Source organism: Myotis brandtii, unplaced genomic scaffold (assembly GCF_000412655.1).
Source record: "Myotis brandtii unplaced genomic scaffold, ASM41265v1 scaffold668, whole genome shotgun sequence".
In the NCBI taxonomy this organism is placed as follows: domain Eukaryota; kingdom Metazoa; phylum Chordata; class Mammalia; order Chiroptera; family Vespertilionidae; genus Myotis; species Myotis brandtii.
In genome coordinates, this window is record NW_005370597.1 from 2,126,581 (window position 1) to 2,144,696 (window position 18,116).

The 18,116-nt window shown below is 50.0% G+C and overlaps 1 protein-coding gene across 1 annotated transcript in view; it reads right to left on the bottom strand.

Annotated features, from left to right (window-relative positions):
* Nucleotides 1-18,116, bottom strand: part of NRG2 (neuregulin 2) — a 57,255-nt gene that overhangs the window by 28,506 nt on the left and 10,633 nt on the right. The window contains exons 2-3 of the mRNA XM_005881119.2: nt 11,344-11,515; nt 4,285-4,403 (exon numbers count right to left, since the gene is read on the bottom strand). Of these exons, the coding sequence (XP_005881181.1) occupies nt 4,285-4,403; nt 11,344-11,515 (291 nt within the window). The remainder of the gene's footprint in view (nt 1-4,284; nt 4,404-11,343; nt 11,516-18,116) is intronic.

Consider the following 18,116-nt stretch of genomic DNA (forward strand, 5'->3'; position numbering starts at 1 on the left):
GGGGGCAGATGCTATGGATGCTCTTCCTGCTGCCAGCTGCGGCAGCTGTTTCTCCCTCCCTCATGGAGAAACCTCTTCATCCCTCAAGGCTCCCTCCCACTTACCCAGAATGCCCCCTTTCCCATTGATAAAGTTGCCAAAGTTGCCTATCCTTCCTCTTTGGTATGTTAGGACAGGCAGACACTGAGTTCAGGTTTTAGCTTCCTGCCATTTAAGGAACTTTGTCAGAAGCCCAGACTGCTTCCCCAGAGCTCAAAACAGGGTCTTGCTGAGTAAGGCCTTGCTGAATGTGTGAAAGTGCATGCGTGTGTGTGCCTGCATGAGTCAGAGTGCATGCGTGCATGTTCATGTGATTAAAGTTAGCCTTTTTAAGCCTCCAGGTAATGGACAGGCCCAGAAGCCTCTCCGGGGCTTCCATGGTCTTGTGACACCCCAGGCCAAACCTGCCTACCATCTGGGTGAAGGATAGGCAGGTTTGACATCTGGGACTAGTATAGTCACCTGGGACATTCCCAAATTCTCTTTCACCTGGGGATGAGGCAGCTGGCTTCTCTAATTCAGAAGTGGATTGGACCAAGCTGATTGTTTTTGTTAAAAGCACCACAAACTCCTTGTCTCCTCCTTCTTATCCCAGCCAACTCAGGAACGTGCCTCTTATGAGCTGGCAGAGCTGTGACTGCAAGAAGGGTGCTCTGTGATTTGGGGAAGGAGCATCGAGGGCCGCTGGAACAGAGCTACAGTAGCAAAGAGCCACCATGATGCTCCTTGAGCAGCCACTGCTCCTTGCCAGCCCTCCCATGCCCTCTTCTGGCCTCCCCACTCCAGTAGCCCTGGCTTCCCTGGGGCCCGGGCGGGCCAATCCTACCCACCTTGGGATGAGTCAGAGGGGGGCAGGCACAGAGGCCCGTTACCCGCCCTCCCCCATCCCCAGGGTGTGGTTGCTTCTGGGTTCCACAGGAAAACAGGGAGCCTGGGTGTCTCTGCTTGGGAAAACGTCCCAGCAGGGGCCTCCGGTCCCCTTCAGTGACCTCATTCACCTCCCCACATCAAGAACAGGATCTTTCCTGCCCTGGACTGAACAGAGCAACAGAAGAGGTGGTGTGTGTGTGTGTGGGGGTCGGGGGGTGGTGGCGGCGGCGGCGGCTCAGTGCATAGGATGTCAGCCTCAATATCAAACTCAGAATCCCAGAAGTTTCTCCATGAGCAAAGGGGCAGGGGCTTAGAGATCATCTAGCTGAGCCTCAGATGGGAAACCCTAAGACTAGGGAGGTAGAGTAACTCGGCCTGGGTTGCGCCTTAGAGCTGGGATGAGACCAACGCTCTGAATTCTTTCCGTCACTCTGCCCTGCTGCTCTCTGGCCAGGCTGCAAGGACAAGAGGCAAGAAGCCACGTGGGAAGTCCTCAGAGCACAGCCTAAAGCTCCACTGTCCGGTTCCCTAACTGATCAGAACATGGGCTGCTGAGGAATGTCAGGAGTTTGCGTGTAGGGGGAGCTGCAGCTTATCTGAGGGATCTCACAACAGTCCTGAGCCTTAGGTCCCCAGCCTTGTGCAGGAGAGAGGGCACTCCTGTGGTTTTCACATGGCAGCCCTTTCCTCCTCCTCTGCTAACAGCACACCTCTACGGAAGTGCCCACCCCTCCCCCGTAGTTCTAGCAGGGCACGCTCATAGTACGCTGCCTCTCAATACCCCCTCTACACACTCACAGGCCTGGCAATCATACAACCACACAGGTGGCACCTCACCCCCTGAGCACGGTGACTGGGCTAAGCCGGCACATCACCTGAGCAGGGAGCCATCGGAATCCACCTGTGTGATTGTATGAATGGACACAGAGACAAACTATCCCTTTTCCCTGGGTGGCAAGCTGGGATGATATAAACCTGGAGCTGTCTGAGGCCATGGCCTCCTCTTCCCCGTCCATTCCCAAGACAAGGAAAAACCTGCTTTCCAATAGGAGAAAATGAGGCTAACATGGTGGGAGAGAGCATCCTGCCCCTGCTCTGAGTTCTTGTCATGTCTGGGGCCTGTTCTACCTCTGGCCATCTCAGTTTTATAAACCAATAAATTCCTTCACGTAGTTTAAAGTTAGGTTGGTTCTTCTCAGCTCTAACCAAGAAAGCCTTGAATAATGAAATAGGGAATCTAAAATCCAAAGTGGACCTGAGAATGTCTGCCCACTCTGGCTGAGGCAGCAGATGCGGGATCCATTTTCCCAGGCTTGGGACAGGTTGGGAGGAGCAGGGGGCCCAGGTACCCCCAGTACAACCATGCCCAGGCTGGGGCTTGTGGGAGTTAGTTAATGGACTTGGAGCAGGTTCTAAGCCCTTTTATATAATATTTCCCAGGTGCCTGCTGTAAACCAGGCACTTGTGCTAGGCCCAGAGGCAAGAGTAATAAACAGCCCCACATAGCCTCCTGGAGTGCAAGGTCTAGCTGTTTGACTTTGGGAAGAATATTTAACCTTTATGAGCTTCAGTGTTATAATTTATAAAATACTTCAGCCCAGTCGGTGTGGCTCAGTGGTTGAGCATTGGCCTATGAACCAGAAGGCCACAGTTCGATTCCTGGTCAGGGCACATGCCTGGGTTGCGGGCTTGATCTCCAGGGTGGGGCATGCAAGAGGCAGTCCATCAATGATTCTCTCTCATCATTGGTGTTTCTATTTCTTTCTCCCTTTCCCTTCCTCTCTGAAATCAATAAAAATATATATTAAAATACTTCATGGCCTTGAGTACGGGCTCAAGAGACAATGGGGAGCCTGGTGCAGAGCAGCTCTCAGCAATTGTGGCTATTATTGAAACTCCTGGGGAGAAGGCATCATCCCGCTCTCCCCACTCCTGGTTCGCAATTGCCCTGGGGAGGTCATACCCACAGAGAAAGCTCAGCAACTCTATGAGAGTTGAAGAACCTTCGAAGGCTGGAATTCAAGAGCTACACAAGATCATGGTTGACCAAGAAGTGGCCCAGGAGTGGGCCTCAGGCTGGGAGTGGTCAGGGAGGAAGGCTGCCTGGGAGAGATGACCCGGGAGGAGAAATAATGATGGGATGCAAGGGACAGGCTGCAGTTAGGACTGGGAAGATCCTTTGGGCTTCCCTCAAGAGCTGGGCTGTGGGACAAAATATTTGTTCTGTGGCCCCAGGGTGGGTGCATGACAGGATGAAAGCGTCATGAGAGGCCTTTGCTCTGGTTCAGGTGATGAGGGATAAAACCTGGGCTGAGGTTGCTCCTGAGGTGGGGATGGAATAGAAGGGACAGGTGTGAGAAAGGTCCAGAAAGAAGCCTGACCAGGATCTATTAGATACAGTGGCAAGGGAGACGGAGGAGCCTGAGAGGCTGGGAGAGCAGGGGATCCCTCACAAGACAGGACAGAGAGCGTCTGCGCCAAGTTTTCTGCTGAGGGCAGGCCCAAGGCAGCCATGTCCGAGCTCTCTTTGGACCATGCTGTGTTTAGAGTCCTGTAAGGCTATATGTTGGAAATACAGGTAGGCGAGGAGAGATACAGGATTAGAATCTGTGACAGGAACAGGACTGGGAAGCCGTCCCAAATAACCAGGGAGCCAAATGGTATGCTAGGCCTGGGTGTCAGGAAGAAGGAAGAGTTCTGTGGGGTGTGCTAGAGTAGAGGGGTGCAGCCTGAGGACAGGCAGGTCCAGTGGCTTCCTCAGTCAAGGGCCCCAGAGGACAGACAGCCCAGCAGGAGGCAGCCTCCATGCTCAAGCTGGAGAGGGGATGCTAAGGGTATCTTGAGCTTCTGACCTCACAAGTTTTCAAGGGAGAGAATGACATGCAGGGCAGGGGCCTGTCATCCCTGAACAGAGGCTGTCCCCAGGGTCAAAGGCACCCAAGCCTCCCACCACAGCCCCGTGGAGACAGCTGCCTGCACTCGCGTGCCCAGCAAAGCAACAGGCACCAGGCAGTCAGCTCGCGCACGCACACACCCTGGGCCTGCCTCTCCTTGGAGCCTGGTCCTGGCAGCCCAGCCTGCCATAATTGCCTTCTAAAAATATCCTTCCCCCACCCCCACCTCTTGATTTCAAAATATTTAGTTTTTAGGGTATTTAAAATGAGAGCTGGCGGCTCTTCCAGGCCCCGATAACAAAGCTAAACATTTATGCTTCGACTGCATTTCTCTGAATCGGCCCAGATCTCGGTGCTTGATATGGCAGCAGCAGGAGGGAGGGGAGTCAAGTGCAAGATGGATCATGTGCCGGCCTCCCCAGGGCTGGGGGGGCAACTGGAACCCCTATAGGAACCCTCCCTCTGTGGGCGGACTACCTACCGCTGTTGACGTAGAGCCGGCCTCTGACTGTGTCCTTCCCCAGGATGTTCTCAGCCTCGCAGACGTACTCCCCTGCGTCCTCCACTTTCACCTTGTTGAACTGTAGTCGTGAGTTCTTTCTGGTTAGGGAGGTAATAAGAGGGGGAGAGGCGTGAGCCAGGGCCCAGGCTGGCTGTGACTCCCCAGCGGTCACCCAGAGGTCACCTCGCCCTGCAGAGCCACAGTGGCTGCGAAGTGTGGATGGGAAGTGGAGTCTGAGGTCCAGGTGGAACACTGAGTCCCTTGAGCTGGGAGGAAACCTGGGCACCAGGAGAGCATAGGGCAGGGCTAGTGGCTACACACATGTTCTAATCCTACGAATCTCCACATCCATGTTTCCAGGGCTGGTCCTTATTTGTAGCTATTTTTCTGGGTGAGGAAATCAGGGTCCCTTAGGAAGTCACATGGCCACCACCCTCCTCTTCTTTCAGTGCCCCTCCCCCAGTCTCAGTGCTTTTCCCCCAACCCCAACAGGTCAGCCACTGGCTCACCAGCTACCTCAGCCATTCCTTGGAAGTGGCAGCCTGTCACTCTAAATGCAAAGCCTATTCCCAGATACCTATAGGGGGGGGAGGCTGTTCTGACAGGTTTCCATGGCAACTGTGCCCAGTCTCCCAGCTCCAACATGTGGCTCTCCCCTAACTTCACATTAGCCCTGCCACTAAGGGGCAACCGTGGCCTCTCCAAGAGGCTTTCACTTCATTCATTCATTCATTCATTCATTCAATAAAAGTTTACTGAGTGCTTTCTGAGAGCCAGGAGCTTGAATAGCTTAGGGAATAAGAGATCCGGTCCTTGTGGCCTGATTTGACCCTCATGGCTAATCTGGAGGTGGTGGACCGGACAGCACAGATGGGAAAACTGAGGGGCTTCTAGACTTGTCCAAGGGCACATGGCAAGGCAAAGGCAGAGGTGGACAAAGCCCTGGAGTTGATGAGGGCATGGGCTTTCTCCCGGAGCCTGACACTGGGGTAGACCCCTCTGTGGAGGACTCTGCACCCAGTCCCTGCATGCCGAGAGATATGGGGCCAGGCCTGGGCAGGGACTCCAGTGCTGTGTGTGACTCTAGGATACCTGGCCCTGGTTCTCCCCTTTTCTGAAGACCCTGCCAACCTCTCCTTCCTTCCCAGTGTCTCTCTGCACCCTCCCCAGGGAACCTGGGCTCTGCAGGTTCTGGTCACATCTCCCACTGCTCGCTTTGCCCCAGTGTTCTCCAGGGGCTGGATAGAGCCCCAGATGAAGCCCCAGACCCCAGTCTGGCCCCCAGGGAGAAACAAGAAGTAGCATGAAAATTTCTCTCCATGCTGTAATCTCCTCCTCTTTTTAGTCCTGAATTAAAACACTAGATTCACAGAATATGTGTAGTGGGTTGGAGGAGTGGTGGAGCCCAGGATGTAGAAAAGGCGAAGAGGAAGGACAGGGGAGGTGAGTAGAGAGGTCAGGCCCAAGGAGATGGAAAACGGACCCATATCTCTACCAGGGCTGTGCTGTGGGCACCAGTCTCCTGGGCTCCACCTCTGCCTCTGGGTGTGGGCCTCTTCCCAGACGTCCTCACTCCAAGATTCCCCAAACAAGGATTTGTGAGGTTGTCTTATTGGTAGGCCCTGTTGCTATGGCAATATCCTTATTGATGTTACAGTGACAGCTGCCTGACCCTCCCACTACCCTTCCACCCCACCCAATTTTTGCCAGCTCAAGTCAGTCTGTGTCTCCTTGGCCTGGTGTCTGCCTACAACCCTCTTCTGTCAATTCAAGTTTGTTCCCTTCATTAAACAGAGCCTGGGAGGCCCCTCTGGCTAAGACAGCATCTCCTTCCTGGCTTCAGCCTAATTACATGCCAGGAAGCCCAGCTGCCTCAGGACCAGGCTCCCCAGCCACCAGATCTTCCCTGACACTAGACAAGCAAAAGGGGGGATCGCCTGAGGGTCACAGGGTCACGGCAGAGCAGACCCAGAGCCAGAGCCTCCTTGTCACCCACAGCTGAACTCAAAGGACCTCCCTTATATGACACCATATGTAGCAGGACAAGGCAGAGCCAGGTCACAGATGTCTGGAGGGATTAAGGCTCAAACAGGAAAGAAGAGCTTCCACATGAAAGTGAAACCTGGGGAAAGTGGGGAAAGGAGTGGGGGGCCCAGGGAGAGCCACTCCCCTTTGAGAAACCAGAAAGAGGCAAGGGGGCAAAAAGAAGGACCCCTACATGTACCAGCTGCGTGATGATATTGCCAGTTCCAGGGAGGTGGGCCCCAGGCTTTCGAAAGAGGTCCTGGGGTCAGAACTGAAGGTGGGCTCTGTGGGTCTCCCTGGCCCTGAGGAACGAGGGGGTTAGGAATAACACACACTAGGTTCTCTCCTCACTCCTAGCTGCAAGGACTTAGGACTCAGGACCCTCTCCCACCCCCGGGCAGGCCTGGCGCCCCCTTGCCACCTTGCCTCAGGCCTGCCCCTGTGATGGATGCCCCTCCCTTCCTTTCTCAGCCAGTCTTTTGTTGGCAGGGATGGGATTTGGGCTGCCACGTCCTCTACTCACACATTTTCCCCAGCGCCTACCTCCCTCTGCTTGCCTGAGGGGCCTGTCCCAGCCTGCCCCTCATAAATAAGGGAACTCATGGTTCTGCAGGGGAGGGCCCGGTTCTGCAGGGGAGGGCCGGTGCCCAGGGCTTGGGGGGCCAGTGTTCTCCAGGCGCAGGAAGGCTTGGGTGAGATACCTCCTGCGGCAGCCCCTGAGGCAGATAGCACCTGCCAGGGAGGGGGTCTCTGCAAGGCCAAGACCAATGTCAAGACAGAGTGTGGCCTGGGCAGAGGTGTGATAGGGGGCCAGAGAGCAAGCTGCAGTGTGGGCAGAAGGAAAGAGGATGCTGCCAGCCAGGAGACCCTGCCCCTGCCCCCATGCCAGGGGAAGTGTGAGTGGAGGTGGCAGCTCTCTGAGTCACAACGCGGAATCAGAAGTTCCCGATTATGGCCCACTCCTTCACTCCACCCTCTCACTGCTGGGAGCCCAGGGGCAGGGTGGGTGGAGCTAGGACATTTCAGAAAGGCAGCAGCTAGAATGGGTCCCTGACAGGAAGGGGACAGGGGCACACTTCAGGCTCTCAGGGGTCTCCGATACCCAGGAGAAGGCCTGACCAGGCCCTGTTTCTTGACTGGCTGACCTAATTTTTAGGTGAAACGGAGGCTTGACCAGGATGCTGAAGTGCTCAAAGTCCAGGTCAACCCAAAGGGCGACCTGTCCAGTCCTACTGTCACCCTCTGCCAGGCCATGCAGGGGAGATGGGTATGGGGAGCCCTCTCATTTTAGAAAGAGAGACATCCCCCCAACAATGCAATGGAACTGTGTTTGAGGCATTATGACAGGAGGTGACGAGAGTTGCCTGGAGGACTCAAGAAGATGTCCCAGAGGCTATGACATTTAAGCTGGGCCTTGGAGAACTTTTCCAGGGACAGTGTGTGTGTGTGTGTGGGGGGGGGGGTCTGCTGCCAGTATGGGGAACAGCCTGAGCCCAAGTCCAGGGTCATGAAAGGAAAGAGCAGAGATCGGGAGCACTGAGGTGTTGGGAACAGCGGGGCAGTGACTTAGAGGCCAGGAAGAAAAGAGTCGGAAGGGCCCCAAGGCCTGGGCTGTACCTGGCATACAGCAGGCACTCAAGATCTGTCAAGTAAATGAATGAAGATCGGATATGTGCCCATGTTAGAAAGATCATCATCCCCTGTCAGAGTCCTGGGAGTTGGTGACTCTAGACGTCTAGAATAGTAAGCAAAATTGGGTGGATGAGATACACTTCTTCTGAAGAAAGGGTGGAGGCCTTTACCTACATTCTACACTAGAGGCTAGACTAGAAACTCTGTGAAGGTCGGGACCATGCCAGTTCCATTCCCTGGTGTTTCTCCAGCCTCTGGCAGAGCGCCTGGCACACAGTTGATGCTATGTTAGATACAGAAATGAATCCACAAAGGGCCTATCACCAGAAAGGGTGGGGATAGCCAAGAGTGGGACAGTGGAGGAGAAGAGGCTAAAAGCTAGGAGACCAGATAAGAAGCTTGCGAGGCAGGGAGAAGGGTGCTTCCTTCTGGAGAAGTGGTACCCAACTGCAGGGGATGGCATGGGGGCAGTGCCGAGCAACAGACATCTGCTTCTGCCACAGCTGAGAGGGGAGCACGGGAGGGTGAGGCAGGGCCAGAGCGGGCAGGAGGGAGAGGCCAGACTGAGGCACTCTGGACTAGAGATGCCTGTGGAGTATCTCAGGGGTGGTATTTAGTGTTTAGCTGGCAGCATGGGTCTGGAACTCGGGTTTTAAAAAAAGCCATCAAACTGGAGATGGAGGCCTGGGGCCATCAGATATGAGAGGGTGCAAACACTCACAGGTGGAGAGGGAGGGAGGAGAGTGAAGCTCAAAAGACAGGAAAGTTCCAGCACTGATGGTGACTAAGAGGCTGGTTAAGAGGTGCAGAGCCACAGGGGCACGGGAGCAGGTGGCACCCACGTCAACGACTGCTGACAGGCCTGGAGGCGCAGGGCCAGGAAGCTCTGAAGTCGCTGGGTCTGCCAAGAGCTACAGCCATAGGGATGGGGGGGGGTATTTACTGGGCAGAGTCTAGTGGAGCCGAGAGGAGTGGAGGACAGGAGAGTGGAGTCAGTGGGCTTGAAACTGACTCCGTGTGGTGGTGGAGGGAAGAAGCAAGATGGGGCAACAGCTGGAGGAGGAAGAGGCAAGCAACGGGGAGGGAAGCGATGTGAGTGGGCTTGTAAGGAGAGAGAGAAAGGCTGAAGTCACCAGAGAAAGGATCTTGTTGGTGGCACAGGGGCTCTGAGGGTGTGCGTGCTCGTGTGTGTGGGTGGGTGTGAATGTGACATGGGATCAGGAATGGGGGGATGAGGATGGCCAAGTTGTGGACATGTTTCAGAGTAATGGGGATACAAGGGACACCCTTCTCTCCTGCTTCTGTTTTCTTTCTGGAGATGGCCTCTCCCCTCCTTCACTGAGACGCAGAGGTCCGGAAAGAGTGTTCGCTCTGACCTCCCAGAAAGAGGGGACTGGAGCCCCAACAATCCCAGAAGCCTGTCCATTCCTTTCTCCAGCTTGGAGCCAGTCTTGGGCAGTGGGAAGGGGTGGGGTGGCCTCAGAAGGTGAGCCTGGTGGGCAACCTGAGTTTCTTGCTAAATATGTAGATTGGGGACACACAAGACCTTCTCCCCAATTTCCTTAGGATGCAGCATTCTTTCAGCCACAAACCTTTGATCTAAACCAGTGGTTCCCAACATGGGGCACACGCCCCACAGGGTGGTAATTTGATTTTTAAGGGGGGCAATTCAAGAATGAGTTATTAACTGAATTTTTTGCATTTCTTATGGTTCTAGGGGTCTCCTATATAGTAATAATAAAAGCAAAATATGCTAATTAGATTGGATGTCCTTCCAGAAAACCTTCTGGATGAAGCCATGGTGGCAGGGTGAGGCAGAGGCAGCAGTGGGCGGGGGACGAGCCCCTTGCACTAATTTCGTGCATCGGGCCTCTAGTATAAATATATATTCTGACATATTTATGCATTTCAGTTCTCTATTATATATTTTGAAACTTTGTTTGCTATTTTTCATATCACTTCATATTATTATTTTTTAAAACAATTTCTTAGTGATTTCTTCCTCAGTACTTCAACTGTCCTTTCGTTCTTTTATTTTTCTCTTTCATGGATGCCATGTTCTATGGAAGTTTGTTTAGACCAAGTTAATGGCCTTTTTAGGCTTCCTCCACATGAAAAGGAGTTCACTTTTTGAATAATAAGAATTATATGTCATGGGGGGCATCAGGGTTTTAGAGATGCTCAGTTGGGGCATGGCCATAAAAGGTTGGGAATCACTGCTCTAAATCAAACTCTTCATAAATTCCAATTTCACCTGGACCACTTTCCAGGTGACCAATTTGCCTCTGCTCCCCACTCCTGAAAGGACAGTCAGAAAACTGAAGTGCCTCCCAGATTCCTTACCCCCACACCCTCTTTCACATATTGGAGACTGAGGCCAAGGGGCAGAATGTGCACAGCTAGGGCCACATAGCAACCCAGGAGCAGCCTGAGCGCTGGCCCTCCATCACTTTCTGTTGTAGGGCAGGTTGGGGTCCTCTAAAATCATCCTTGTTTGCATTTGGGGGGCAGTGAGGAGGAAGAGGATAGCCAGGGAGCGGGTGGTTGTAATATACTCTGGAGGGGCAGGAAAGACTAGGGTGCTCTCGGCTAGAGAGGGAAGTCCACTTGGCCATCAGGGCCAACAGAACAGAGGTCAAGCAGAACTTCTGTTTAGCAGGCAGAGGGGGGCTTCCCCTTTTGCTTGTTCTGCCATCCAACAGTCTGTCGGGGGCTGTGAGAGGCAGGAGAGAGGTGAGGAGCTGCCCTTGGACTCCTGGCTTCTCTGGTGCCCGAAGCCCCCGCTCGACCAACCCAAGATGGAAGAGAGGCCATCGCCCACAGCTGGAGGCTCCTGAGCTGCTGATTCACTTCCCTGGAGCGCTGACTCCAGATTAAAGACAATCCTATGTCATAGGGGGGTCTGTCTGAGACACGGACTCGCCCAACACTAGTCAAAGCCATGTGCCCTTCCCCTTATCTAGCTCTCTGCCCAGTACAGCTTGCTGAGCTGAGAAACCAGCCCATCACCACACATGACCTCCCAGATGCATTCTGCAAGCGGTTTCCCCCCAAGGATTGCCAAATGCTGGGCTTTCAGACACGGTGGCAGGTCCTTTGAGAAGTTCTAGGACAAGAGTGGACTTCCACAGGCAAAGCTGACTGACAATCAAATTGCCTTCAACCATCCAGAGACATTAATTAAGCATCTATCGTCTGAAGACACTGGGCCAACATAACCAGAGGAGCCCAGGGTTGCAAGGAGAAATTGGGGGTGGCAAGGAAGGGGGTGAGGAATTTGATCTACAGGTGAGTCTGGGGACACAGCCCTCGGTTCTGCCAGCTCAGGACCCTCCTTCTCAGGAGGGAAGATGCCAGGAGGGAGGGATGGCTGCTGCTCACCTGCCATTACCGTACTTGATGCGAATGTCGCGGCTGCGGTTGAGCTCCTTGCCATCCTTGAACCAGCGGTAGGAGGGCAGGGGGTTACCGGCCACTGCCTCACACTTCAGCGATTGTTTCTCCCCCACCTGTCCCGTCTGACTCTTCATCTTCTTCAGCTTGGGCCGGGTGGCTGTGGGGGCACAAGGCAGGGAGGTGAGCATGGCAATGATGGGGCAGTGCCAAGCATGAGCAGTGGAGGAAGGGCCACTGTCCTTGGGCTGGGCCTGGGGAGTTGCTCCTCCAGGTGTCATTTCCTCGTTCAATTCAACAAGCATTCACAGAGGGTCTGCAATGATGCCGTGTGGCTATTACCTGGAGAGAGTTTCCCTTGTGCTTGGAATGGTACTGGGAGCTCTACATACATTATCTTATGACAATAACCTGACAAGTTCACTGCAGTGATTAAACCCATTTATAGATGGGAAAACTGAGGCACAGGATGGTGAAGTCACTTCCTCAAGGTGATGGAACTGGGATTTAAACCCAGGTCTCCTTGACTTCAGTGTTCATGATCTAACTTCTGTCCCAGGCGACCCAGGCAGACCAAGATGACAGACAGCCCCTTCTCTCAGGGGAGCTGTCACCCGGCATTGACACACAGCATGGCTCAGGGAGGCATGAAGGTGCTGAAGCCCAGAGGAGCTACCCCAACTCAGACTGAGGGATGAGCCAATTCAGCTAAGAGTTAAGGGCTGGGGATAGAAGGAGAAGGTCAGGCCAAGTCATTTTAATAGATAATATATTCACACGATTCAAAATTCAAGAAGTGAAAAAGGATATATGGCTTGAAACAACAAGTCTCTCTCTAACTTCTCACCACAGCCATACAATGTTTCTAAAAGGCAGCCAATTTTGTCAATTCCTTTTATGTCCTTTCACAGATCTTTATGCATATACAAAACACACACATTTTAAACAAAATGGAATCATTAGTAACATACATATACAAAAAACCCTAGTATTCACATACTTTTTTTTCTTTTATTAATTTAAATTCTTTATTGTTTAAAGTATTACATGAGTCTCCTTTTTCCTCCATTGACCTCACACCTTTTTTCTATAGCATCATTTTTCATGGTTGCATAATATTCCAGTACGAGTATATCACAATCTATGTGACCAATTCCTACCATGGGGTAGTTAGCAGGTTTTCTCCCCTTCCTTTCTTCCCCATTACAAACAAGCCCAGAGGAACATCCTTGCACCTTTGCCCACTGTATACATTATATATCCAATGCACACACCCAGTGTACACTGCTGTACAGGTAGTATGGCTCTTGACTCAGACTGCCTGGGTTCAAATCCAGGCTTTGCTACTTGTTAGTTTTGTGTCCTCTGGTCATTGACTTAATTAATCCGTTTGCACCTCAATTTCCTTGTCTGTAAAGTACAGGTGATAACAGCTCACCCTGTGGGATGACGGCTGTGAGGATTATATGAGATAATGCGTGTGGAGCTTGGCATGCACCGAGCATTTAATAAAGGTTAGCTATTATTGTTATTATTATCCACAATCATTTCCTAAGGCAATCTTCCTAAAAGTGGAATTGCTGCGTCACAAAGGTTTGCAATCTTCCTCAGCTTTACGGTTGCCAAATTACCTTCTGGAAAGGTTGCATCAATCTGTACTCCCACCAGTGAATGACAGTGCCTGTTTTTTTCCACACCCTCACCAACATGAGGTATTATCATGTATTTAATCTTCACCAATTAGCTAGGCAAAAGATAACGTCTCTGTTGTTTTAATTTGCATTTATTTGATTCCTAGTGAGGCTGACCACTTTTCCTAAGTGTATCGGCCCATTGTATTTCTTCTTTGTGAATTGTCTGTTCTTGCCCGCACTCCATTTTTCTATTGGGTGCTCACCTTATTGATCTGTAAGAGTTCTGTATACATATTAAGGCTACGAAGCTTTTGCTACATTTCCCTCCAATTACCTGCTTCTTATATTTTATAATGGTTTTCTTTTGGACATCCAGAGGTTTTATGTATATCAACCTATCAATCTGTTGGGCTTTCTGGAACTTCATAATTCTAAATGGGATTGAAATCCTGCCTCAGCATCCTTCCCCCTTACCCACACCCCCACCTTCCTGAGTCCTCAGTCACTGCTTATCAATAGTTCTTAACCCTACATGCCAATAAGAATCATATGGAGAGCTTTAAAAATTATGTAAGTGCCTAGGAAATATCCTAGACATAATGAAACAGAACCTGTGAGAGTGGGTCCAGGTATGTGGGTTTAAAAAATAAACAATAAAAATATAACATACATATAGGAAAGTGCACATATTGTGAGTGTATAGCTCATGACTGGTTACTAACTGAACACATCTTCACAGATGGCTTTGCTCTAAGGTTAGGCTGACATACAGGGATCTAACCTCTTGGTCAACTGGTGATCTCCAACTAGTCTCCTCCCTCTTCTTGTGAACCAGGGAAACAGAAAGCTCTTCTCAGGTTAGAGAGTGCTGACCTTCATTGCAGTTCGGAGACAGGGGGCCCACTAACCACCCCCTCCATGGGCCACCTCCCTCCCAACAAGCCAGGGTGAGGGTGGGGGTGATACCTGCTGAGAAGAGGTGGTGATCACTCTACTACCTTGTTGCACATGAGTCCTGGTGCAACACTATGCACTAAGTCTGAGGCCACTGCTTAATGGTGGTGGTGAAGGGGGCAGGAGGGTGCAGTTACATAGAGACTCCAGAAACAAGAGGTATGACCCTATTTCAGAGGCCCTGAGAACTGGGGGCTCCAAAGTCATTCTCTGCCACCAATGGGAAACCCAAGACTACATTTCAGATCACAAAGAGCCCACTCCAACTAGTAAGAACCCTGTGCGACCCAATAGCCACTTTTAAAAAAATATGTTTTTATCAATTTCAGAGAGGAAAGGAGAGGGAGATAGAAAAATCAGTGATGAGAGAGAATCATTGATCGGCTGTCCCCTGCACGCCCACCTACTGGGGATCGAGCCCCCACAACCAGGGCATGTGCCTTGACCAGGAATCAAACTGTGACCTCCTGATTCATAGGCTGATGCTCAACCTCTGAGCCACACTGGCTGGGCGTCACTTCTTGATAGTGTACTCACTTCAGAATAATCCCATCTAGCTCACTTGTTCCTCAATCATTCATTCATTCATTCAATCTACTACATGCCAGGCACGGTCCAGATTTTGGGCCCTGAGAATACAATAGTGGACAAGACAGATAATCTTCCTGCTCTCATGAAGCCTGAACTTGAGTGAGGAGGATGCACAACGGCAAATAATCACCAGGATCTATGAGGCAGTGAAAAGCAGCTAGTTAACAGAGGCCCATGTGGCTGGAAGATTCTGGAAAGCAAGGGTGGTATGAGGGGATCCTGGAGAGGGAGGGAGGCCCAGGTGACTGACATGTGGCTATCTGAGCCAGGACAAGAAGTCTGGATTTGTCCCTCTTCTCCTTTTCTTGGGTAACCCCATTTTTTTTGAAGTCCTTGATCAACATTTCTTGCAATTTCCTACCCTCTTGTGCATGCAGAATTGGAAATTCTGCCAGATGACTAGGAATTAGGCCCCTGGAGAATTTTGAAGTGTGACAGACCTAGATTTGAAATTTGGCAAACTACTTTCTTAACTTAAGCATCAGTTTTTTTTATCTGTAAAATAAACACAATAACTAGCTGATAGGATTATTGTGAGAATTAAAGGAGATAGTGAATGTAAAGTGTTTAGTCCAGGTTCAACAAATACAAGTTTGTATCTGAGAGTCCTGAAATAGGGTTGGTGACTGAAGAGGAAGGGGGTTATTTGCTGGTGTCGGGTGGGTCCAGATTTTTGGGCTTTGTCAAAGGAAATGAGGGATGTCCAGTCAGACACATTATTTTGGTTGCCAGTTGCTGAAATAGTTCCCTGCCTAAAGTGCTTCCATAGGCTCTGAGGAGAGAATGCCGGAAGTGCCCCATAACTTGCAAATGTCTTTAAAGCTTTTTTTTGGTTAACTTTTTATGTGCCTACTAGAAATTGTAAAGTTATCTATGTAGATCACATTATATTCCTACTAGACAGCACTGGTCTAAAGGATGACAAGATAAAAATAGTCATATATTTGAATCATGTTATGCTCTTTACAAAGAGTTTTCTTTTGGTTCTTAACAGTTCCTCACAAGAATCAACTGAGATACAGTAATCACCCCTTGCTTCCCGAGGTTTAATTACCCACAGTCCAAATATATGAAGTAGAAAATTCCAAAAATAAACAATTCATAAGTTTTAAATAGTGTGCTGTTCTTAGTAGCATGATAAAATCTCACGCTGTCAGGCTCCGTCCTGCCCGGGACGTGAATCAACTCTTTGTCCGGCATATTCACGACTGTTAGTCACTTTGTAGCTGCCTTGGTTATCAGATGCACTGCTAGTGTTCAAGTAGCACTTATTTTACCTAATAATGGCCCCAAAGCCATTCACATAACTTTTATTACAGTATATTAGTATAATTGTTCTATTTTATTATTAGTTATTATTATTACTCTCTTACTGTGCCTATTTTAAAATTTAAACTTTATTATAGGTATCTAATGTATAGGAAAAGACAGTATATATAGGGTGTCCCTAAAAATGTATACACACTTTAACAGCTGATAACTCAATTCTCACTCCTTTTCAGGTTTAACTGATTTGAAATAATGGGTGAAGCCAGACTAAGCTTTGAACAAAGAAAAAACCAGACATTTTTTTTTAATGGGGATACATAAAAGATAAAGTTTATGGTACAAAACCAGCAACAGTTGAAGAATTGAGGGAACACAAATGCAAAATGAAATGATTTTTTATGTTTGCGATTCCACCTCTTCATGTTATCAGCAGTGCCTGGACCAGACTGGTCATCAGTTTGAATTCAGACATGGACAAAAAATTATTCATTTCTGCAGATTCTTTTAAATTTTGAAAATGAACTATATGTTAATAAACACTGATTTTATAATAATTCAAAGTGTGTATACATTTTTTGGGGGATACCCTATATAGAGTTCAGTACTATCTGGGGTTTCGGGCACCTACTGGGGTCTTGGAACTTATCCCCCAAGGATAAGGCGGGGAGGAGGGGGGACTACTGTACTAAAAACCGCTCTAGCAATGTCTGATTCTGGTCCCTGCTCACAGAAATCTTAGTTCACAGTTCTAAGCCAAAGATGCACATTTGAAAGGGAATAGGACCCTGAGAACAGACTTATTATTATTTTTTTTTAATTCAAGCAAGTCCCCTGGGGGGGAGCAGCAGCAGCTCAGGTGGCAGGAAAGAGAACACCCACCAGGTGGCACCCTGAACAATGCCTGGAGGACCTCTGCAACCTCGCTCCTGGGCCCAGAGCTTTCTATGGTGAGGAGCATGAACAACCGCCCCACCATAGCCCTGGATTTGTTTTGCAGATGTGATGGGAAGACATCAAAGGTTTACAGGTCAGGAAATGACTTGCTCTTACATTTTGCATTTTAAGCTCATTCTTATTCTGAGCATCATACTTCTCCCACTGTGGCTTCCAGTCACTGGATCCTTAGGGACACCTGAGACAAGGCTAAGAGGTTATTCATACAGCAGACCTTTGAGGACATGGAGATAGTGTTTACAGGGACTCAGATACAAGTAGGCCAGCTCTAGCCCCTGCCTGGGCCCCCTCTCTGATCTGGGTCCAGTATTGTCTGGGACTCTTTGATGGACTAGGACCCAGAATGCTAGTATGAAAACCACTGTATCATGTCCCCAGAGTGTCTTGAGGCCAAAGCTAAACCAAGCAGAGAAACAGGCTTCCTGGGATGAATGGGATCTGTCAGGACAATAGCTGAAGCAACCCATTGGGCAAGCACTCCCCCCCTCGGTTGACATGCATTTACTGAGTGTGCTTATGGTGCCAGGTTCTGTGCTTTGTCCCAGACAGAAATGACTAGCTATACATGGGGTAGCCAATCCTGCCCCACAAGGAGGTTGGCTTGTTCCCTCTGTTATTGTTTTGTTACATAAGAAATACATTACTTGTTGTAGAAAAATTACATAATACAAGTAAGGAAAAAGGAAAACACATTTAAATCCATTCAATTACTACCAGAGAAAAAAACTCTGGCAACATTTTCAAATATCTCCTTCAAGATTATTCTCTCTAAAATGTTTTATATCCTACATTTTTTAGTCAATATATTGTAAAAACATTTCCCCGAATCTAGAAATACAGATCTAAATCATCTTAATGGCTGCATAATATTCCATTGTCCAGATGAATTGGGATGTCTCCAACATCCTGCTAATATTAACAGGACTGCAATTTCTCTATAAATTCAGCTTTGCAGCCGAAGGGAGGAGTCCCAGTCCTCAGGGTCTGTGTACACTTCCCCACGCAGAGGGGATTCTCAAAGGCCCAGCACCCAGGGGAGCGACCGATGAGAGGCATCAGGTAGAAGCATGAGGAAGAAGAGGGTGACAATTCCCATACTCTGCTCCATGGCTGTCACTGAGACCCTGCTTCCCTGTGGCTGCTCCTTCCCCACATGTAGAGGGGTAGGTGGCAAGTTGATGGCCTAGGGGTCCCTTTGATGTCGGGCAGCTCTGCCATCACCTCTCTTAATGTCTCCTCCTCAGGCTTAGCCTCTCTGCTGAGCTCTCAAACTCCTTGAGGTCCCTTTGTCCAGCTCCCTTTTGCCTGAAAAAGGGCCCATCTGAGCAGCAGGACCAGGGCTCTCTTGAGTGGGGTTAA